Raw genomic sequence first — 24,479 nt, 5'->3', positions numbered from 1 at the left:
CCAGGCTGATTAGACCTTGAGACCCCCTGTGCTTCCACCTGAAAGGAACGTTATGTTTCTCTGCGTCCATTAAATCGCGGTCCTGGTAGATGTTCCCTGAAACCAAATCCAAATGATGAAAGGCAACGGCAAAAGAGGAAAGAAATCTTTCTCAGAAAACATGGACAGACACACACACAAACATGTATAGTGTGTTTCCATGGCCATGAGAGTATCTAATGAAATAAATAGAGAGAGGGAGAGAGAGAGAGGGGGAGGGAGAGGGAGAAGGAGAAGGAGAGGGAGAGGGAGAGGGAGAGGAAGCATGAAGCAGACAACCATGCAGGCTAGAAGGATGAGTGTGCGTGTCTTTACTCTGGACTGACTAATGGTCTGGAAGAGCGACCAGCACAGTTCTGACTTCTGCTTCACTTCTAATAATGTTCCCCCAGCCGGTCCTGCCAACTAAAAAAATGCCTAGAGGAGTGTCATGCTGTATGGCACACATGTTAAATAGAGTTTCTGCTGGTATTGCGAACAAGATATCAAAAGCCGTGCGAACACTCTGGCTCTCGATTCCGTGTGACTTGACATGACATAACAGCACTGGACAAACAACCCTCTACAAAGCATGTTTTCGTCCAATCTGTGAGCCCTCTGCCACACACACTTACTCACACACACTTACTCACACGCGCACACACACACGCGCACACACACACACACACACACACACACGCACACACAGCCAGATCGTTGGCAGGACCCCTACAGCGTAGGGCAGCTTGTCCTGGCTGAAGGCTTCATTACCACTGCAGGCCAGACGGGACATACACTGCTCGTTAAGAACCCTACACTCCCCTGTTCTGTCCCCCCCCCCCAACCCCCCCACCCCTCCCACCTACCATCCCCCTAACCCCCCCACTTCCTTCGGTTCTCCTCACCGCCACATTCCGCTGTGCTCGCGAGGCGCCAGCCCTCCCCACCCCGTCTCCCATTCTGGAGCCAGGCGAAGCGGGGGGAGGCAGGGAGGAGGCGGAGGGAACACAGATACACAGCGGGCCACACGGCGGGACGCGAGCCCAAACCCCACCTGGGGTTCAGACCCCCCCCCCCGCCCCCCCCGCCCCCTCCCCACCCACGCCAGCCCTGCTGTAGACGCGGCCACACGCAGAGCCTGTGGGGTGTTCAGAGACACACGCTGCCAGGTGGCGCGTCAGTAACCCACACAGAGCCCAGTCATGGCTCAGTCACGCGCCGCCACCGCACAGCCCCCGACGCAGGGGCATCGCGCTAAACGTGCGGGAATCTGGGTAGTCACATTTCGGCACGTCACATGCATGGGTATTTGAAGCGCGCCTGCAAAAACGTTAGCCGTTTGTAGCTCCCCCCCCCCACAAAAAAAAACAAAAACAAACAACAAAACAACAAAAGCTCCCGGACGGAAAACTGACGTTTCAATTTTTTGGGCCAAATGGGGTTAGGTTTGACATATCCAGTTATTACTCTTTCAGCCAAACTGCCTAGATGAGTATTGATTCTGACTGGGGGCCTTGTGAAAAAGGGCTAGGCATCCTGTTGGCACTGGAAGCGCAGTGATATTCTCCCCTCCCTGGGCGCAGAAACCGAGCGAGTCTTCCCCCCGGGGATGTTCCGGCAGTGTGACCGAAGTCGAGCGTTGGAGACAGGGGATCTCTCTTTTACCGTATGAAGTGGAGAGAGAGAGGCGGGGGGGGGGCGACGGCGACGGCGACGGCGACGGCGTCTTTAGTCGGAACGCCCCGGCCTCCTTAATCATCTGTCGCACCGGAGAATCGCTCTGACGGCGAATTCTCTCTTTCCCCCCCTCGCTCCCTTTCATGGGCCCCGTCTCGTTTTCTCTCGCTAACCATCCGCCCTCCTTCCCTTCTTCACTTTTTGTTCCTCTTTACCTCCCTCCTAAATGTCCCCCGTGTCTGCCACAGTCGCATGCACGTAGACTCCCTGTCTCCACCAATCTCCCTCCACCTGTGTTTTTTTTTCATCCCCTCCCCGCCCCCCCCCCCCCCCCCCCCTTCCCCCCCCGCCCCTTCCCTTTCTCTCTCTGGCCTTAAAGTCTTTAAATCCGAAGCACGAACTGTCTCTTTCCGTCTCCGACTTGCGCACAGACACGCGCTCGCACCCCCACCCTGCCTGCACGGCTTGTCTTAGTGCAGCTTGACTTGTACTGTGAGTAATGCGATCCTGTCCCCCGTGTGTGTGTGTGTGTGTCTGTGCCAGAGCCTAGGGGGCACAGCTGCCCTACACTCTGCAGGTGACCTGCCACTCTCTATCTGCACTGTCTAACAGGACACAGATAGCATTCAACCTACGCCTAACACGATACCTACTCTTGTACTATCCCCATTCCATTCCAACGACTTACGCCAAAAGATGTATCTGATTAGAAACGGAGTGGAAAACTCAGACTTATGCCTGACAGTGTTTGAATCCGAGGCTTCTGTTCTATACCACGAAGAGAGCTAAAAGCTAACAAGAGATTCTGGTGTTCACCTTTCAAGAGACAGGCAGAGACTAAGGCCTCAGGGCCTTACAGCTATAGGTCATCAAGCAGAGCTAACTTCTCCACAACAAATACTCAATACGGGGGCTCTGCTGAGAGTAGAGAGAGAGAGAGAGGGGGGGGGGGGAGATAGAGTGAGGAAAAAGAAAGAAAGATGGAGATGAGAGGGAGGAGAGAGGGAGGAGAGAGGGAGAAAAGGATGAGAGGTAAAAAGTGACAGGGACAAGAGATGCGGGTTTGAGAGAAGAAAGAAGGAGAAAGAGAGAGGCAGAGAGGACAGTTCATTCGGCCTAGACCTCTCAGTGACCTGATATGTGACTGACTTTGTCCTCTCTGTGTGTCAACATGCACTCCGTCAGTGTAGCCAACACCCTGTAGCCTGGAGACACTGGCCTCTCCTCTTTTCTACCCTTCTCCACTCTCCTCCCTTCTCTTTCACTCTCATACCTTCTCCTTTCCTCTCTCTCCTCGCCCCCTCTCCTCTCAACTCAATGACACCATAAAGAGAATCAGCTCCAATTCAACCCTCCCTCCCTCCCTCCCTCCCTCCCTCCCTCCCTCCCTCCCTCCCTCCCTCCCTCCCTCCCTCCCTCCCTCCCTCCCTCCCTCCCTCCCTCCCTCCCTCCCTCCCTCCCTCCCTCCCTCCCTCCCTCCCTCCCTCCCTCCCTCCCTCCCTCCCTCCCTCCCTCCCTCCCTCCCTCCCTCCCTCCCTCCCTCCCTCCCTCCCTCCAAGCCTCCCCTATCTCCTGCCCTCCTCCCATCTTCTCCCCCCAGCTTAGGGGGGAAGGTGCTGTTATTGTTGCAGTCATGCAGACAATTTCCTCAACAATGTAAGCTGGGGTACAGGAGCAGATGAGGGCATTACTTCTCCTTATCACTCCTCTGATATTGCTCTCTGCCACCTTCTCATTTATTTCTGTTTCATTTATTTTTCCTCCTCCTCCACCTCCTGCTCTTTTCCTTCACTCGTTTGGCATTAACATTTAAAATGGCGCCTGGTAATTCGCTGCAAAGTCCCGTTGTCACAACAGTGGGATATCTGGTGTGTGCGTGTGTTTGCGTGCGTGTGAGTGTGTGTGTTTAGGCATCACAGGTTCAAAGTTCCAGTCGTCATTGGGTGCTTGTTCCGGAAGACGATCAGATATCAGCCTCTCATTTGGAATGCTGAATAGAGTTTGCAGAAGTTGTTGGGTGTGTGTGTGTGTGTGTGCAGTCATTTACGTCTGCTACACGACACGTTTGATTTTCCCCATGTACACATAAGAGAAGATATTGGTGAATTCCGGCACGTGGGCCCATAACCCCCCCCCCCCCACAATGAAAGGAAATGTTTTGACAACTGTGGGTCCTTTGTCAAATTTGATTTGAGATTCGTCCATTGTGCAGAGCGTGAGTCACTGTGAGCCGTTGGATTAAGACAGCGCTCGAGTGAAATCACTTTCTGAGCGTGATTGATGTTCTATTTCAAAGTCAAGTAACGACAAACAACTCTATCCTCCCGTCAGTCCTCAGGTTCCGGGCGGATACTGAACGGGAACACTGTAGGCAGGGCTATTCATCATGCTTGCGCTCGGCCTTTCGCATTAGCGACACAAAAGAGAAGGGCTCCTCCGCGCTATGGCGGCGGGATGATTGTGGGAATCTCCGAAGGAAGCCTTCTTTCTGGAATGTTCTATTCAAAACACAAGGCCGGGTTTGGTCCGAGCTTGTGTTTCCTCAGATAGTGAGGCGCGAGGGGAATTACAACCGCCGAGCTGTTGACCGAGGCAGACTGTATTGAACCCTCGTCGACTGACAATATCGTTATTACTGTGTCAGAACCCAACAAGGCTGTGATGTGTGCTGAATTCAGTCAGTGAGAATATGGACGTGTCCAGCTCAAATGATGACCAATTGCACTGCTTAATAATAAAAAACGAGATTGACTGAAGGCAGGTCAGAGTGTGATGGTAATTCAATATTGCATAGTTCATAGATGGCTATTTGAGCAACGTGCAGTGTCCTATATATTCCATCTTTTTTTTTTTTTTATCATAGTCTGACATGAAGAACAATTGAATATGTCAAATGCTGAAGGTAAAGTGCTTCGTGGTGAATATGGAGTGTGACAACAACGCTATTGGTTGATGGGGCTGTCAGTCACTCACCTTGCCCTGCAGTTCCTTCAGTCGGGGGATGGGCTTGCCCTTCTGGTGCCTGAGGGTGGGTGGTGATTGGCCATCCCAATCCTGCAGCTCCTCGATGCTCTTCAGGTAGAGCAGAGCCTTCAACCCCAGGCAGTAGTCCTCGATCACGGTGAAGTCCTGGTTCTGGACCGCACTGCACACCTGCCACACACACACACACGTTTGTTTTTATATCCTCGTGGGGCCTGACCACTCCCATTCAAAAAGAACCCTTAATGTAATTCTAACCCAACACTAACATTAACCCTAACATTAAGCCACCCAACACTCCTGCACAAAGCATTTGAAGTTACGGGTCCCAGCAAAACAGCCCCACAAGGTCAAGTTTTTCACGTTTCCATTTTTGTGAATACATTTGGTCCCCACGAGGTCGATAAAACACGACCGGACACACACACACAAACACACGCTCAGAGAGAAGAGAGCGAGAGAGGAACACAGAAATCATGAAATGGACTGAAAGTGGTAAACAAGTCACGAAAACCCCGAGCGGCCAGACGGAGCCCACCTGTCCTCCCTTCCTGCACTCACGGGTGTTTCACACTAAGGCAGGTTTGTCAGAGGGAGCGTGCACTACCCCCTCCCCATCCCCCCTCCCCATCCCCCCTCCCCATCCCCCCTCCCCCCTCCCCATACCCCCTCCCCATCCCCCCTCCCCATCCCCCCTCCCCATCCCCCCTCCCCATCCCCCCTCCCCATCCCCCCTCCCCATCCCCCCCTCCCCATCCCCCCTCCCCATCCCCCCCTCCCCATCCCCCTCCCTATCCCCCATCCCCCCTCCCCATCCCCCCTCCCCATCCCCCCTCCCCATCCCCCCTCCCCATCCTCCCTCCCCCCTCCCCCTCCCCATCCCCCCTCCCCATCCCCCATCCCCCCTCCCCATCCCCCCTCCCCATCCTCCCTCCCCCCTCCCCCTCCCCCTCCCCATCCCCCCTCCCCAGGTATAACTACCATCCACATGGCTGATCCTCTCCCCAGAGGCACTATCAGATCAGCCGTACTCTCCGGGAAACCTTGTCTCCCTATGTCTGTCTCCTCCACTTCAGAAGCACGCACACACACACGCACGCACACACACACACACACGCACGCACACACACACACGCACGCACGCACGCACACACCGGCGGTGAGTCTCAACGTGGAGAGAGATAAGACCTGCTTATCTCCCGACGGTATCTCTCTCAGCTGACATCTCCCGTGCGCTTAAAGGCAGAGAAAATGCCTATCGGGGGATTAAAGGCAGAGCCAACAGTTAACCGTCAGAGTGTAGTGCGACATTCACCTGGTCGATGGAGGCCATATTTGGAGAGGTCGGGGTTGTGTGTTGTGTTGTGCGTGAGAAGGCCTGTGAAAGGGAGACTGTGTGCGCCTGCCTGTTTGTGCGTGTGTGTGCGCCAGAGAGGGCGAGTGAACATGATGAAAAGTGTGGGCTTGTGTGTGCGCGCGTGCGTGCGCGTGAAATGAACCGACATCGCCCTGAACATCCGGTGTTCATCCCTAACCCTTCACGATCCACAGGCCATCAGGGTTCCCAAGAAGAGGTGGTAGACGGCAGTAAGAGTATGTCTTTCTCCCTGCATCAACGACAACTCCATCCCAACATCCCGCTCCGGAACCTTCCCCCGGAAACTGACGTCAACACGGAAAGTCAGGCGCTCCAAAACCACCTGGCCAGTGTCCGCCTCCGAAGCCACTCGCAGGACAAAGTGAACGTTTGCGATGCACGTCGGGGATGTCCGAACTGCAGGAAGTCTTCCGCAGGCAAATCGCCGCCCGCGCACACACTGCGCCGTGTCAAAGGAGGACACGAGGTAGCCCACGGTAACAAGCATTGAGCTATGCTAATTTGCCTCCCTAATGAAAGCCTATCTGCAAGCTAGAGCAGGGGAGAATAACTCCTTCGTTTAACTCCACATGGGGTCGGCAGATGGGAAAACGCGGTTTTTAAATACACAAGATGACACAGTCCAGCCTTTCATTATTCTTTCTCCGGGGATTCTTTTTTGGTTGTTGCTGTAACTGTCTCCCACCTTTGTTAGACAAAACGACTGATGACACCACAGCTGCCTCTCCACACACACACATCAATGTACATACGTACATGCACACACATGTGCGAACGGACACACATAGCTGTACATGCACGCACACGCATGCAAATAGAACAAGGTACATGTACGCACGTGCAAAATGCACACACGTGCAGATATGGCCACAGAAATGCACACCCACATGCAAACAATACGCACATGCATGCACAAAACACACAATTAAAGGAAAGCACATACGCACATACAGAGTATAATATTCTGTCACGATACAACTTGTAGCAGCCATGTTTTCAACGATGTGTTGGAGAATGGCAACCAAAGCTCCTTGGTAGAATTGAAGTTGTGACGTCCTACCTCACTCTCCTCTCTCTGGCTCTAATGTGGCCCTACTCAGGAAACAGATTGGATTAAGGATGTCTAAGTAGGTGCCAGGCCAGGGAGACAGCAGGTTCTTTTTGTCTGCACTAAAAACTGTGGTCAGGCATTGATCTCAAACCCGTCGGAGATCTCCGATGCTTTTAGGTTTCCCCCCTCCTCTCTCCTTCTCTCTCTCTCTCTCTCTCTCTCTCTCTCTCTCTCTCTCTCTCTCTCTCTCTTTCTCTCGCTGTCTCGCTCTTTCTTTAACCATCTCTCTCTTCCTCTTCAACTCCCTTTCTCCCCTCTTTTCTATCGCTCCAACAGCTCTTCCATTTCCCAATAACCAAATTCTGGCATTTCTCAACCCCTTCCCCCTCCCCGCCCCAACAAAAAAAGAGAGAAATGTAATTAAAGCGACAAGTAGGTACATTCTAGCCTGGTCCTAACCAGACCCTCGTACATTTCATTTGTACAGAGGGTCTGGGATCGCCCCATTGACAAACGTTAACTTCCTTGAAGGCGGATCTTCTGTTGAAGTTTAAAACTATTGGATCTGCCCAGAGCCACTCTGGTTTGCCATAACTAATCGCAGGAGTTCGCCTTAGCCAACTCCTTCACCACTACTGTAACAGAGCTAGCTGCCGTAGCTGGAAAATCAAACTTTTCCCGAACCCCGTGGGGAGGAGGGCCACAACATCATTGCCACCAACAAAACTGAGCAAGAAATGTTCTTGCTCCGGCTTTAACCTATGGATATTCGGCAGCGTTGCCACAACCTCGGAATAGCTTCGCTCGCATCTTTCTCCGTCGCCATTACTGAACTACTTGAACTAGTGCACAACATTAACGTCATCGTTCTCAGCCATTCCCTCTGTTCGCTGATTGGACCTAAAAAAATTTTTCTTCTGGAAACCGACTTCAGAGCCGAGCTCCCAGACCTAGTACGGAAGCAAAATCCAAATTGAAGTGCGTAGGAGGGCAGAGCCATGCTAGGTACATTCAGCAATAGCTTCAGAATCTCAATCCTCCTACCCAGCGACCCCTGTTTGAACCTCCCGGTCTTCTGACCATGTTCTACATGCCCGGGGATACGACCAACTGATATTTAGTCTTGTTATTGAGGTGAAACGCCAAACCTGGTGGGGATATGGGGAGTCAATGGTTTTTACAAGTCAATGAATATGTGGCATGTCCACTCACTGTAGAGCTGCATTAGAGTGCGCGGTGAGGTGGACACATAACCTTTCCCAGTCCTGTTCACCCACGGGCTCGTCTCCGGCAGATCGATAACTAAAACAGCCAAGCAGCCCGCTTGTTAAAGGGCCAGAACGCGTTTTTCTTTTGTTTCCGACGCGCCCAGCCGTGGTGCAGAAAGACGTTTCTAGAAAGGCTGTTGTGTTTGGTGGCTCAGCCGCCCGGGCACGCCTTCTTTATGTGTTTACCGCCGTGGTCACGGTCGACGAACGGGAGGGACATGCGCGTGTTTGGGTCATTAAGATTGAACTAGATCTTTAGTGAAGATCAATGTTGAGTGAAACCCAATCTTTTCATGAAATATAGCCGTCTCTTCATAAAACTTGCCAGTAAAAACTACAACCATTCAGAAGTCTGTGGGCTGTTGCACATAAACCAGAGCTTTTCCGCACAGCTAAACGACGGGCACACAACATCATTGAACACTCGTAAACATGATGGTGGAATTTCATCATGTAAGAATATCATCACTCTTATAATTATTTGTGCGCATGCTTTTGATACGAGTACTGTTGATGAACACAAACACACACGCAGGCACACGCAGGTGCCTGTGATGCAGACAGGCTACGGTCAATAGTCACGTGAGGAAGCAAAGCACTCCACCAGGGCTAATTGTGAATGAATGTTTCTGGTAATAAAAAAACGAAAAAGTATCGATTGACAAGCATATAGCTTCCCGATTACTGGCAGCACATGCCAAAGGTCCCTTCACATAACAGTCTGGTCCCTCTTTCACACGTCTTTGACACAGTGAAACGGTGGGGAGACAGCTAATCAAGACTCGATCACGACTAGTTACCACAGGAACTAGTCGTTAAAGCTCACTTTCATCTCCAGTATGCAGGGAGTCAGATGCCTGAGCGGTTAGGGAACCGGGCTAGTAATCTGAAGGTTGCCAGATCGATTCCCGGCCCTGCCAAATGACGTTGTGTCCTTGGGCAAGGCACTTCACCCTACTTGCCTCGGGGAGAATGTCCCTGTACTTAGTGTAAGTCGCTCTGGATAAGAGCGTCTGCTAAATGACTACAAATGACTAAATGTATGCACCCACAGTCCCACACAGCATGTGGCTACTTTCAAAGTCCCTGAAAGAAGAACTTGATGCTCTGGCGTGCATCGGACAAACAAGACAGCCATCGTCCTTTTGCACGCTATGAAATCCTGAGGGGGCCAGGTTTGCACCGACGGAGGTCTAGGGAGAGGCAGAGAGGAGACCAGATCAATCCACGCTATGAATGGACTTCATCACATTGTTTGTTCTGCTAAGAATGTGCCTGATGCACCTCGCAGTCAATCGAGGCCATCAGAGACGGCACTGTATGTCCCTAATGCACCACCATACAATACCTGTAGCCTTGGCTGTGATTCGCCCATTCAACAGCCAACCAAGGCTTTTTGCTTCGAGGACAAGCCAAGCTGATTGTAACCACCAAGATTGCAGTTTATTGTTTTAGGCAAATTGTGCTCCTCAATGTTGCTGGCTGCTATTCTCCACGAGTCCTTGTGAAATATCTTGTGTTTTGTTTGCTAAATCTTAAATAGAGGGATGCGATGATGTTCAGAGAGTCAGTGATTGCACGCCATTGTAAGATGAAACTGAAGTGAAACCTCTATGAGCACAATATACTCGGTATACCCAAATGATACTTTGTTTTCAATGTTCTCAGCATTCCATCGTAACATGTTTTGCATACATTATACGCAACGTTGGGGAATCACAGATTCCTTTGTCGCCCATATGCGCTTTTGCGCGGCCATTTTTTTTTTCTTTTTCGGGAAGGCAGAAAAATAACAGGTATGTGATACGTGGAAGGAAGTCATTTTTATTCAATCGCTAATTTTAAAATTCACCATTAAATGATGGACGGGTTAGGGGTGGGGGGGGGGTTAGGTTATGGGGGTTGAGGGGCCTTGCTGAGGGTCTGTGATCCTGTGTTCAGGGACTAGACAGGTGGAGGGGCAGCGATTGTCAAAAATAAGATCATCTTAACCCCCCCAAAAAACGAGGAGTGAATGCATTTATTCACAGATTGACTTTCAATTTGTATGCTGATCTTCATTCTGATTATTCCCTCGGCCCGAATTTAAAACGCGCATTCCAATCATTTCAACTTAAAAGTTGAGGATATTGGAAAGTAGGAGTTCAATTATCAACCCACGAGGTAGCCTGCAAAATGCCGCTGCGCTAACCCCCGGTGTTTTCTAAAACCGAAAATACCTTTGCGAGCACACACCCGGACACACGCATGTACACACACAATTTCAACAGATAACGCAACACCCCATGCCTCTTTCTCTCACTGTAAGTGCAACATGGCACAATGTAAATACACACAACAGATGGAGGATTGACTCCAACCAATGATTTTCACAGCCAGCGCCCAGCGGGAGCTAAAGTATACTTAATGGTACAGTTTGTTGAGGCAGAATCTGTGTATGTGTATCCGTGTGTGTGTGTGTGTGTGTGTGTGTGTGTGTGGGAGAGAGAGAGAGTAGCCCAGATGGCTGCAGACAGTGGTTCAATCTCAATAGTCTCACCCCAATTCCTTGAGAAGTCTCTCTTCGACACCTCGAAAACACACAGTTGAACGTGAAATCGTACTCTATAATGGTTCACCACACCACTCCCAATCCCCTTCCCTCCTCCAACGTGGCGGCGACATTCCAAAACCTCCCCTCTCGAAAAGAGAGCCGACGTTCAAAGACCCAACACTACTAACCGACGACCCCCCCCCCCCCCAGAGTCTAGCTGTATTACCTGCAGGACTGAAGCTCCAGCGTGGAGGAACTGCAGGCCGGCCTCGGCTGAATCGATGCCCCCCGTGGCCAGGATGGGGAAGCCGGGCAGGGCCCTGGCGATGGCCGACACAGCCCGGAGGGCGATGGGACGGATGGCGTTGCCTGAGGAGACGAGAAGGGCATGATGGTCTGTAGACACTGGACACACAGAGGATGCGATGTGACACGGCCTGCACGCACGGCACACAGCCAAAAGCAATGAACACACCGCAGTCCAAAGCCACTTACAGAGAGCCACTTACAAGAGAGAGCTTTGCAGAAAGTGCACAGGTCAACGATTCATAAACAACGAGATAGGCCCCCCCAAACATTGCGGGTAGCCAAAACGTGACGCATGACGCACAGCCAAAAGCCCCAGCAGTATAGAAAACGCAAAAACGCGCGACAAACACACACGCGCGCACACAGACGCGCGCACACAAACACACGCACAGCTTCGAATCTTAGTGTACCACTTGAGTTAGACTGTGTTCAACTTCCAGTCTTCAGGCTGTTTTTGTGTTCCCCTGGCCAGGCTGCCTCCTTCTCTCAGATGAGTTACAGTAAGAGCTCCTCTTTAATAAGGCAGGCAGATGGAGCCCTTTATCACATTAAACTGAAGCTGCTGTAGCCTGAACTAGACGCCAGCCGTCAGGCCTCACTGATTAGAGTAAGACAGAAAGAGAGAGACAGAGAGAGAGGCAGAGAGAGAGAGATGGAGACACCGAGACACAGAAAGAGAGAGGGACAGAGAGAGAGAGAGAGAGAAAGAGAGAGTCAGAGAAAGAGAGCAAGAGAAAGAGAGAGAGATCCTCTTAACATTCTCCCCAAGCTTGAACCCAACTCAGTGAAGACTAATCAAACCAAAAGATCTATGCTTTCCCTGCCATTCTCCCCAAAAAACTCTCTTTCTCTCCCCCCCCCCCCTCTCAGATTCCTCATCCGTCTCATCGAGGCGGAGGTGGTTCGAATCCAGGCTCCCCTCCCGCCACCTGGACCGTCTCCTTGGTCTAATAGCACACATCTGGACTGCTGATCAGCGCAACGCAGGGCTGGATCACCAGGCTAGTCCATACGCGTCCACCCCCAGCATCATCTCAGTCAACTGTCAGCACAGCAACCACCCCCATATGGTTTCAGCCATGCAGGTTAAATCAATTGTCCGAAGTGAATGAGTTTGATGTCGGGGCTGGGAGGGGAAGCGGACAGGGTGGCTGTGTGATCGTGTGATGCTCGACTACAACGGGGCTTCTGACGAGCGTCGTCGATCTGTGAGCCAGGCGGGACGGTGTTGTCAGAGGCAATATGACATGCTTTAACACACTAATCTGGCTGTCGTGGAGGGTCACATGCACAGCCCTGATCAGACTGTCAACCAGGAGTCTCTTCCCCTCTCTCCGCTCGTCTCCATCCCTCGTTCCACCTTCCACTGGAAGCTCTCATCCCATCACTCTCTCTTTCACACGCACACACGGGAGCACACGCACGTAAACATAGTAACACATAAGATTCTTTATCTGTCTCACACTCTGACTTAATTTCACTCCAAAATCTCTCCTCCCCTCTGTCTCCTTTCCTCTCTCCTCTCCTCTCTCTTCCTCTCCCCCCTCCCTCTACCCCTCTCACCATCCCCTCTCCACCTCTCCACCTCTCTCTCCCCTCTCCACATCTCTCTCTCTCTTTCTACCCCCTCCACCTCTCTCAGTGACAGCTTTATCTACCTGTTCAACACTGTTTCTCATCAAAAGCCCATTGCCATCACCTAAAGCACATAATCTACTCAGGCAAATCACAGCCAACATAGCCTGAGGGGGCTTACACACACGCACACACACACCGACAGATACACACACACATCATGTCACATAGTCTTACGTTAGGTGACTATATTACCCTGCCACCATCTTATATCTATAGAATTTAATCGCTTCAGCAAATCACTGAGTGGCCCAAGCGCCTCTCGACGACTGGAGTTAGTGGAGCCTTTGATTGGCTTAGAGACGGTCGAGCGGGGGCTCGATGACTCACATTCCCCCCCCCCCCCCTCTCTCTCTCTCTCTCTCTCTCTCTCTCTCTCTCTCTCTCTATCTCTCTCTCTCTCCCTCTCTCCAGGTTTGTGTTCCTGTCTGTCAACCTGCTGGTGTTTACCAGCACGCTGGTCCAGGTCTCCCCGCCCCCTCCTGACAAGACTCCCTCCCTGCCTCACCCCCCTCTCACCCCCCTTCCCCTCCTCCACCCCCCCCCCCCACCCCCCCCCCCCCCCAACTGACAGGCGAGGGCAAGGCCACCCACACCTGAACACACAGCCCATTGTTTCACAGTGCATTACACTGTCCATCACCTCACCAAGCTTCCCTCCTTTTGCCCTCTCTTTCTCTCTCTCTCTCTCTCTCTCTCTCTCTCTCTCTCTCTCTCTCTCTCTCTCTCTCTCTCTCTCTCTCTCTCGTCCCTATGGGCCCTCCTCCTCCTCTTCATCATACTTGGTCTAACAGTAGTGAGCTTTCTGTTGTCGAGACCTAGCCGAAGCTCCCTCCCTCCCTCCCTCCCTCCCTCCCTCCCTCCCTCCCTCCCTCCCTCCCTCCCTCCCTCCCTCCCTCCCTCCCTCCCTCCCTCCCTCCCTCCCTCCCTCCCTCCCTCCCTCCCTCCCTCCCTCCCTCCCCATCTTCTTTCTACAGTACTGACCATCCTGTTCAGACAGGCACGGCACGTAACACCACAGCCAGCTCTGATGAATAATTCCCAACACAGACAGACAGATGTGGTAGAAGCAGGAGGAGAGGAGGAAGAGGAGGGAGGTGGAGTAGTAGTGTGTGTGGGGGGGGGGGGGGGAAGGGGAAGGAGGGCGGGATACATTTTTACTTTTTTTTTTTTTTTACTTGTCTTCTCTTCGGTTCCCCATTTCTTTCACGTTAATCCATTGATTACGAGAAGGCTGAACAGCTGCAGTGAGAACTTTCCATTTCTATGGACTAATGTCAGCCTCTTGTGTGTGTGGCCTTTCCTGCCGGGCCTAGACAAAGAGGCTGGGGCCTGATAGCAGCGATGGCTATCTGGTGTGTGTGTGTGTGTGTGCGTCTCAGAGCTCAGATGCATAATGCAGTGCTGCTGTGATCCCAGAGTTTGGTATTCAGGGTCTGAAGAGGCCACAGGCTGCATCCTGGCCTCACAAACGCACACACACACACACAAACACACGTAAACACACCAACACGCATAAACACACGCACCTAAACACCCACAAACCTACAGACACACACAAATACACACGTGTATTAAATATCAGATACCTATCAGCACACGGTCTTGTCCATAAAGACCTCGACATCTGTGGTGAAACGAGGAGCAGGAAGTGTTTGAGAACGGCGCTCCATCGCCACAACTCTGTCAGGCTCTCACCGTCCGCTCTGGAGACATCTACCACCAAAACACCGCGCTGAATCATGATCCAGCCCCCCTCCAGGAGCCCAAACAGTGGGGAAAGCTGCATCTCTGTCTCCTATTATACTGAGAAATCAGTGGAGGGTGACGCGACATTCTCAGCCTTTCAACGCTGGCCACACAATAGGGCCCTCTCTCTCTCTCTCTCTCTCTCTCTGTGTCTCTCTCTCTGTCTCTTTCTCTCTCTCTCTCTCTCTCTCTTTGTCTCTCTCTCTTTCTCTCTCTATGTCTCTCTCCCCCTGTCTATCTATCTCTCTCTTTATTTCTCTCTCTCTCTTTATTTCTCTCTCTCTCCCCCCCCCATACTCTCTCTCTCTCTCTCTCTCTCTCTCTCTCTCAACACCACAGGGGTGCAGCAGCAGCCGTATGCTAAACTGCGTGTGCAGAGTACGTGAAGGGGCCGGCTGGCCGTATTGCATCAATAAATTACCGGCCCCTGTGCTTAGTGGAGCTGTGTGATGCATTGTAAAAGACATGTTAGAGGAGAGAGAGCATGAAACAAAAAAGAGATATATATGGGCGAATTGTGATAGCAATGAATATTTTTGATTTCTGAATGGTGGCTGTTTCCCTGACCCTTCAGCACTCACTGCATATTCAGTAGCAGCATACATTTTTTATGGATGTTTTATTTTTTTATCTTATTGATTTCCATCGTGGCCGTGAGTTTGTTGCATTTGAGGGTAATGGTTGAGAGACAAAGAAAGACAGAGAGAGAAAAAAAACTAAAAGAGAGAGAGAGAGAGAGAGAGAGAGAGAGAGAGAGAGAGAGAGAAAGAGAGAGAAAGAGAGAGAAAGAGAGAGAAAGAGAGAGAGGTTGGCTGGTTAGATGCTGGTTGGCCTTGTATTCAGATTTTAAGGTCCATGTAGAGACAGTGGGGGAAGCAATTAAGGTTAGCCAGGGCAAAATACACAATCATCCATGTTATTGATTCCAACAAGCTCTGTCAAACTCCCATTTTATACGTATTCTCCCCTCAGAGGTAAAACTTATGTGATTATATTTGGCAATTCAGTTGCCTTAGAAACGAGAAATGGAGAGATTTGCAGTTTACATTGTCAGAATTCTAAACGATCAGATCTAATTTGGACATCAGCCACACTGACATCAACCACACTGACATCAACCACAACACAAGGACAGGCACGCACTTACTACGTAAGGGATCATGTATAGAACGCCGCTTCGCGTCGGGGTGCTGTTCGCACTGTCGGGGCTTATTTTCCCGATAATGACCGGCGTTCTAAACTATCCCGCTTATTACACGGCTAGCCTACTTGCCAAAATTAGTTAACACAGTGTGTCTTTTTACCATTTATTTGTTTCCATTCGTAGTGTTGATCAGCAGAGAAATAGTTCGCCAAAGACGTTGAACTTCATACACGTTGAACATTCTTTTAGGCTTCAAATCAGCTGACGTCGCTAAGCAACGGAGTACGCTGGGGTTGAAAAGTTACCGGACTACTTGCGGAGTGCTACGAAAGACGTGAATCCGAAGCAAAAAGGACACTTGACAGCTGTCAGTTATACATAGCAACGGTCTGGTATAATGCAATAAACCCCAAGAGGCCGTGGTTTGCGCTGATTTTAGAACAAGGTAAGGGGAGTTGTTAGACACGACGCGAAACATGGACTCGCGGGGCTTATTGCTTTTCTAAAACTGTTACTACAAATATTTGATATGGTTTCATCAATAAAAACAATTAGAAACAAAATAGTTTAATAATAAATCGCCATTCTTCCGCTACTAGGCCTACAAAGTATAGATCCTACATAAATCGTTGCCACGCAACAGCCAGATGGACATCTTTGCCGTCTTTTTCAATTTGAAATATTCGATGCGCAGTAATATGGAATGTTAAAGAATGTTATGAGGACAACCTGTAAGGTTATGCTGGATTTTACAACGGCATAGAATGCGATGTAGCCAATCACAATCAAGGATGGGAACAACCAGTTTTAGAAGTATTTATTGTAGTTACGACGGCATTCCTTATAAAATTAATGTCAATTATGACTGAACAACAAGCCCGCCATAGTCTTTGAATACTTATTTGTGATTTGTTGTTGATCAAATTACAGTCTAATTGTTCTCAGTCATATGCACTAATGGTCTGACAGCTCAGAGTCGACAGCTGGTAAATAAATATATAGTCAAACAAATAAAAGCAATTAGGCCAGAGGTAAAGAATAACACATGAAAAACAAATGATCCGTCACGCTGTCACAACAAGTGGGTTTTCGTCCCCTATAGAAGTGTCACAAGAGTCTATATCCGTCTCGTGTCTCGTGTTGGCCACTGAGCTCGGGCAGACGAGTGCTCGGCCCGAAGACACGCCTGGGCACCGCTAGGCGCTTCGCAACTGTGCGTTCCCTGCTTGCGTATTCCGCCACGTTCCCCGGTCTGTGAGTTCCTCTGTGCTGTCTGTTTATTTATACCGGTGTTTACTGCGGGGCTTGTGGAGCCTTGTCCACCTCGCTGTGACCCCATCCTTCAGGCAACACTGGGGGGTGCCCAGCTCTGGAGTCTTGGCACAGACAGCCATAGCCTCTTCCCACGCCCCCCTCCTCCCCCCCCCCCTCCCCTCCACGACACCTTGGCTCCCTGGTATAAGTAAGTAATGAAGGCGCTAGGTAGGAATGCTAACACCCTCGCTCGCTTTTTGTCTCTGCGCCTTCTGCCGTTATCCGGAACATTCCCATGGAGGGGTGCCATAAGGAGATTAGAGTAGAGACGATATCTGCAGTGTAAATGGCTGCGTTAAGGCCTTGTTAACTGTTATCATGACTGCTGCCTGCCACAGGGCACATAACACTCCCACCACCCACAGACTCTCCCTACAAGAACTTTGCGAGCCTTACTTAGTTTTAATGTTATGGCCAGGTCTGTCCTAAGTGTTTTGAACACTGTTCGGATGCAATCCTTGTCATTTTAAACAGAGCTTCTCTTCAAGCCAGGTGTGTGGATATCCCATTCACCACAAGTAGGAGCAAACAGCTTCCTGTGCAGAATGAGAGCTTGGAGACAACAAGAGTAATCCTTCTTGACCAGATGGATTAGAATTCTTCTAAGAAGGAAAAGAGGGGAGGAAGGGTGTGAGAAAACGAGAGGTAGGGAGGATGGTAGAGAGATTATGATTTGTAAAAAATATTTATCTCTCTTTATTTCTCTCTCTCTCTCTCTCTCAATCCCTCCCTCCACTCTCTATCCATTCCTCTCTCCCTCCGCTCTCCCTCCCTCCCTCCCTCTCTCCAAATCCTAGTAACCCTCATCTCAGCATTTGGTTGCTCCTCTTGGTCGTCCCGGGAGACAAGGTGTGATTGATAGCCTAATCCTATGACTGCATCACAGGCACCTCACCGTGCGCTGTGTTCTTATCATTAGCTGTTATCCTGTGGTAGAGATCACTGCTGGATGACTGGCTGGCTGGCTGGCCGGCTGTCTGACTGACTGGCTAGTCTGGACCCAAGAGATTTAAGGATCTGGCCTTTGGAAAATATTTAACATGAAATTGAAATTTTGACAGCGTCGAGGCGTCCGTCAGATGTGAAGAGAGAGGCTGAGCTAGCTGGCTGCATTTCTAATTAATCAGACCTACTGTACCGTGGCTCTGTCTGTGTGCTGCTGCTGAGGTTCAGCACGCACACACACACACGCACACACATACCAAAATACACACTCACACACAAATACACACACACCTACACACACATTCACAAACACCAACACACACACAAATACACGTACACACACCTACACACACACACACACACACATACACATGGCGTTACGGCCCTACAAACACCAACACACACACCAGCCAACACAGGGTACAGCTCCTGATCAAACAGCCGCAAGCTTGTGTGCAGGATGAGCTGCTAGAGACCAGCTATTTCCCTCTGTTCACTCTGGTGTGTGTGTGTGTGTGTGTGTGTGTGGAGGGGGTGCACATTCTGCTTGGGCAGCATGTGGGTAGGGGGGGTTGAAAAGGGATTGATGATTGGGGGGGGGGGGGTCAGTGTGTGTGTGACCTGTGGTGACAGGTTGTTGTAAGGTGTGTGTGTGTGTGTGTGTGGGGGGGGGGGGGGTAGGAATGAGACAGGGTCTACTCCCGTGCCCCCCGATACACACAGATAGAGGAGAACCTCTCTTCCACCCATGCCCCATCCAGGACGTGTTGCCAAGCGTTACGGCCCCACAAATGGCTGCTGTTGACTGGGTAGAGGGGAGAAGGAGGGTGGCTGGGCTGAGGCAGGCGGCAGGAGCCTCTCTCCAGGTTGTGTGTCCTGGGGAGAGGCTTAGCAGCTTCTTCATCCCGCCACTTCATCCAGACAGAGAGGCATGATGGGACTTGAGGTATGGGGACGTTTTTGGGGAGGAGGCTGCAGTGGTTCGGAGCCTGAGCCACTGTGCACTCGGCAATATGCACACACACACGTGCTTCACACACACACCACACGCACGCACGCACGCAACACACTACACGCACACACGCACGCACACACACTCACCCATCCCCCGTGCAGCTTCATTATAGAGTGCTCACATCTGCAGAAGCTTCTAGAATGACAATCACTCCTCCACTCAGCTGCGCACTGCAGACAAGAAAACTGCAGGGAATATGGATTATGACTGGCTGGCGGTATACGCCAACATGCTAACACAGCAGTAGAAGATGCTAACAGCAACATCGGAACATGCTAACACAGCAGCACATGACAACAAACTGTCGCTTGTGCTCATCAACATGGGTACATGAGAGTGTGGCACAGCAGTACGTAGTCTGGCACACTAACAAAGCTGCATTTCCCCCCCCGACACACACACACACTCCAACACGCACACACACATGCAACCGGACACTCGCATACCCGCTCACTCACAAACAAGCGTGTGTGGAGAAGAAACAGAGCCCCTGGACCCTGGTCCAGCAGTGACGTCACACAGTCCAACCGTGGAAGGAGAGACCAGTCTAATCGATACCAGTGAGAGCAAAACACGAGGAGGAGAACAGGAGGTGAGACAAGCCCGATGTCTCTTTCTGTCTCTCTCTTTCGCCTCATTTCTGGAATTGGAGCCGACGACAAACGGCGGGCATCAATCAGAGCTTCTCCGTTCAATCTGCTGTCTCGACAAGTTTGGGTATTGCATGAGCTTGGAGGACATCTTTATGGGAAGTTCTGTTTTACGGATTCAGTGGAGGGATGTTTATGGAGGGTGCAGTGGCACACCACAGGAACGAGAGTAACTGGAGTTTCCTTGAATCCACCAGTCAGAGTACAGCAAGGATCAAAGTCGCCGAATGACTGGCTTTTCTGTACAGCTGGGATAAAAAAAAAAAAAAAGACCCACAACAAAAACGAACAAACAGAAACCAAACATGAAATATGCATGTGAAAAAAGGAACGTTTGTTCGGGTGAAATGTCAGACGTTGAGCGGAGCTCCACTTCAAACGAAGCACTTTGACATTTATGCCTGTTTGGCGTGGTGGGGGGTTATAGTTAATACACGAGTATGTGTGTGTGTGTGTCAGGAAGTCTGTCAGTGTCAGTTTTCTTTAAAGGTTCTCATCTAACGTAACTGCATCAGCTGCTATATAAAGCACTCACACACACACACACACCAATAAGAAGCTTACACAAACAAACATAACAAACAACGCATACAGCCGGTGTATATTTACTTGTGTCTATGTGTGTGTGCAGTGCGCACAGGGTAAGGTGAGGTGATGGATGCCGGCTTGACTTTCCAGCACAGCCCCTGCGCCCTCCCCCTGAGGGTGTGTGTGGAGCCGACTGCCAGGCCACAGCTATACGGCAGAAAGATGACATTGAGTAGTTTTGCTTACATAAAATACTGCTGCAATAGTTTACTCATCAATTATGAATGTACTGCCTTGGCGTCGGCCATTTTTTTGGGGGCGTTCTTATTCTGTTCTCCCCCCCATTGTAGATACAGTTACTGAGGCAGGTGGGATCTGAAGAGAGGGAGACAGAGCGAGAGAGAGAGAGAGCGACGGAAGGAGCAAAAAAAAAAGGCCTTTAATGAAATCAAGCCTCGATGGAGAGCGCAGATCAACTCGGAGTGAAAAGAAAGCAAGGGGAGGAGGACAATAGGATGGACAAAGGGAAAGGGGGGGGGGGGGGCGAGAGTAGAGGTAACAGCAGTATCTAAACATCTCAGCCTTGTCCCTGACTGCTGGTGGTCCAAAGAGAGAGAGAGGGAAAGTGAGAGAGAGAGAAAGAAAGACAGACAGAAAGGGGAAAAGATGGAGAGAGAGACTCATAAATAGCATTAACTATGCAACAGATCCCCAGCAGAGGTACGTTGAACAGAGGTGAGACTCGGAGAAAACCAGGAAGAGACGACTGTCGTGAATTATTGACTTGGTTGCTGTATGACACCAGCAGTGCGTGTGTGTTTGTGTGTGTGCGTGTGTGTGTGTGTATGGACAACGTTTTGTTGTTCCCTGAGAGCAAAAAGAGAGAAAGAGAGCAATGTTCAGTGTTGTTACAGCACGAGGAAGACCAGCACATATGCTTTCTCAGCAGGGATCTTCATGGCAATACAAATAACGGAGCAACAATGCTAAAACCTCATACCACACAGTAACTTAAGTGATAAATAACATTTCACAACGTCACTTTCCAAAACCTTGAAACATATGCTCGTTCTGCACATGATAAATCATCTCATCAAGTCTTTGACACATCGAATAGGAGGCAATGAACCTGACGTTTACAACTCCATTCTGCCTTTGTAAACTTCACCCAGCAGAACTCAGTGACACGGGCCCATTTCTCACGGCAACCACATCCTTTGTTTCAAACTAAACCACTCTCTTGCTCTGACACATCACTCAAGCCCAGGAACCCCTATTACCCAAAATGCTTTGCCAGATACTTTACCCCAAATCCATTTCTGGGAGCTCTAAGAAAGGATGATATCAGGACATGAATCTCAGAGGTTCTGCAATTGCAGTGAGATTGGCCATACCTGTCATATCCATTTCTCTCTCCCCCTCCCCCTCTCTCTCTCTTTCTCTCGCTCTCTCCCTCCCTCTCTCTCGGCCTCTTTTTCTCTCTCTGTCTCCCTCTGCTTCTATCTTTATATAATGAATATTATTACCACTTGCGAGAGACAGAGAAAGAGAGAGAGAGAAAGAGAGAGAGAAACATGAATACCAGCCACAGGGAACAATGACTGAAAGGTCTAATTAGACCCCCCCCCCCACACCATGTTGTCTCTCCTGCGATTCAAGGTCTCCGTTTGCATGAGTTCTTGATTGTGGCTGATATGAGGATATCAACGACACTGCTGTGTGAATTACACACTTTGATGAGACAGGCAGATGAAGTGGGGCAACAAGGCACTGCAGGTCCTGTAATATACAGCATGCTGTATATCAGGTGTACTGCGCGTTGAAATGTACATAGCTCCAGTATTAACTGCAGCAATAACTACAGCAATAACTACAGTCATGACTTCCGTGTTGAGCAACGTAATCCATACTGTATGGACAAGACAAACATAAACAACACAAACTATACCGAGTGTATGTACGCAGCCCATATAAACAGCAAACACAGAACCAGTCGTGGGCTTTCAACCTTTCGTTTTCAGCGGAAACTTGAACTGGCGAACACACATTGAGCTTTGTCTGTTTGTCCAGGCATCCGTCTTTTCCGGCCCTGTTAGCCAATGTTCAGCCCTTCAGAAGGGGCGACTGGAAAGGTCTGTGCGACCGGCTCTGCACTCAGAGTGATTGTGGCAGGTTGTTGCAGTCTTTTTCTATTCACTCTCTCCCATTTCATCCCAGTGGAGAGAGCCCACAGAGCAGAGCCAGCATTAGGAGCACTTTCAGACTCAATCTGGCCCATCTGTCACTGCTATTAGAGACACTGACCAGCCTCGCTGCCTCCCTGCCTCCCAGCGCACGCACACACACAAAAATACACACACACACACACATAAAAACACAAGCACACACACACATACACATGAAAATACGTAAACACAGCTATGCGCGCACATACGTGCACCCACATAGACACGCAAACGTGAAAATACACACACTTAAACACAGCCATGCGCACACATACATAAACGCACACACACTCAAAACACACACAAACACTAAAAGTATTTGCAACACACAATTCCAGTAGTGGGACTGAGTGGGGCTTTACAGATTTCCTATACAGCATTGACACACACACACACATCAAAAAAGTACAGTCCACAGATGCTGTACGTAGTCCCTTATCTTTAAACACACATACACCCCCCCCCCCCCCCCCCACACACACACACGGGCAGGCTGTCAGGGCCCTGAGGGAGTGGCAGGGGTGTGTGTGACAGTGTGTGTGCGGCAAGTCCGTTGACACTTACCAGACACACCGCCATATGTGGTGCGCTTGCCTTGGCCCACGCCCGGCCACGGAGACCCGTCTGCCTTCAGTCCCATCAGCCCAGAGACCGTGTTGGTGGCTGTGACGCCATCTGCCCCACCTGCGGGGCAACCGTTAACCGTTAGCCGGTGGAGGAACGGGGCTGCCGGTGCCAGACCCCCTGCCCCCCCCCCCCCCGCCCTCTCCCGGTCCTAGCTCGGCCTTAAAGGGTCCGCGGCGCGACGCGTCCGTTAAGATGCCGGGCCGGGCTTCGGTAGCCGGGGCCAAGTCGTTCTGTTATCGACGAGAACGCTCGGAGCGGGCAGCTGTCTGTGTGAGGTCTGCTCGAGCAGGAAGCAGGAAGTAGGAAGCGGTCCAGATCGAATGCTCAGATACTGCTGCTTATTACTGTCGAGGTCTGCTTCCTAACGTATATCCTGTTATATCCTGTGACGGTGTGGTGGGTCAAACTGTCCAACGACACAAGTTGCGCAGGTTTGAAATGATGTATGGGGTAGTGTGTGAGGGTGTATTTGTGTGTGTGTGTGTGATGTGTGTGCGTGTGTAGGCCTACCGTCGTGTGCAGCCTTGGCTATGTCGACGATGTTAGTGACGTTGGGGGTGAGCTTGGCAAAGAACGGTATTTTGATGGCCTGTCTTACCCAGCGACAGATGTTTCTCACCAGCTCTGGGTCCTGGGCACACACACACACACACACACAAATAATGGAAAAAAAAGATATATATGACAGGGAAAATCAGCTACACAAGCATGTTTGGTAAAGGTAAAATGTGTTTGTTTTTTGGTCCATTATGCTAAATGGAAAATTTGGGAAATGGAGACTCGTGAAAATGACGGTGGAATTTGCTCATCGTCCCGTCTATTAGAGCGTCCAACCCGGATAGAAATGAGCGGGTGTAGGAAAGCCATGGGAAATGATGACGATAACGCGAGCGTGGAACATCGAGAATAGAAATGCTCCTTTCATCCCCTGGCTTCCTCCTCCCGAGCTAAACTAACTGCCGTGGAGGTCACGTCTTCACGCTACGGAGGTGACGAGTGAGAGAGATGTTTTCCTTAGAACACTGCTCAGTTCACAGAGATGCGCACACACGGCGCACATCATTAGCAACCTTCTACTATGAAACAGCTCGGTGGATGAAGCAGCATTCGCCACTCGGCTGCGACTGCAGTTCGGTTGACTTCCACTAGAGGCAGCCTCACCGGGAACCCTGATAGGTGGGCGTTTTCAGGTATTTATTTACCTGACGGCCAGTGAGTGAGTTGCCATCCTGGTGTATGCTCATTTCGTCATATTTCTGCTCGCTTTGGCTCTCTTTCTTTGTTTATCAAACGAGTACTTCCTCTCTGGCTGTCTACTGTATCTCTTCCTGTTTTCTTCTCTCTCTCTCTCTCTCTCTCTCTCTCTCTCCCTCTCTCTCTCTCTCTCTCTCTCTCTCTCTCTCTCTCTCTCTCTCTCTCTCTCTCCCTCTC

The 24,479-nt window shown here is 50.5% G+C and overlaps 1 protein-coding gene across 2 annotated transcripts in view; it reads right to left on the bottom strand.

The window, feature by feature from the left end:
• dpyda (dihydropyrimidine dehydrogenase a) overlaps positions 1–24,479 on the bottom strand; it is a 123,764-nt gene that overhangs the window by 9,402 nt on the left and 89,883 nt on the right. For both annotated transcript variants that reach the window (XM_084703342.1, XM_084703343.1), the window contains 4 exons: positions 23,559–23,679; positions 22,986–23,105; positions 11,134–11,276; positions 4,669–4,848 (listed from right to left, as the gene is read on the bottom strand). In XM_084703342.1, the coding sequence (XP_084559468.1) occupies positions 4,669–4,848; positions 11,134–11,276; positions 22,986–23,105; positions 23,559–23,679 (564 nt within the window). The remainder of the gene's footprint in view (positions 1–4,668; positions 4,849–11,133; positions 11,277–22,985; positions 23,106–23,558; positions 23,680–24,479) is intronic.

This window comes from Hypomesus nipponensis, chromosome 8 (genome assembly GCF_054491055.1).
Source record: "Hypomesus nipponensis isolate SF chromosome 8, ASM5449105v1, whole genome shotgun sequence".
NCBI classification, from domain to species: Eukaryota; Metazoa; Chordata; class Actinopteri; order Osmeriformes; family Osmeridae; genus Hypomesus; species Hypomesus nipponensis.
Note: the sequence above shows the minus strand (reverse complement) of the source record. Positions and strands in the feature narration are given on the sequence as shown.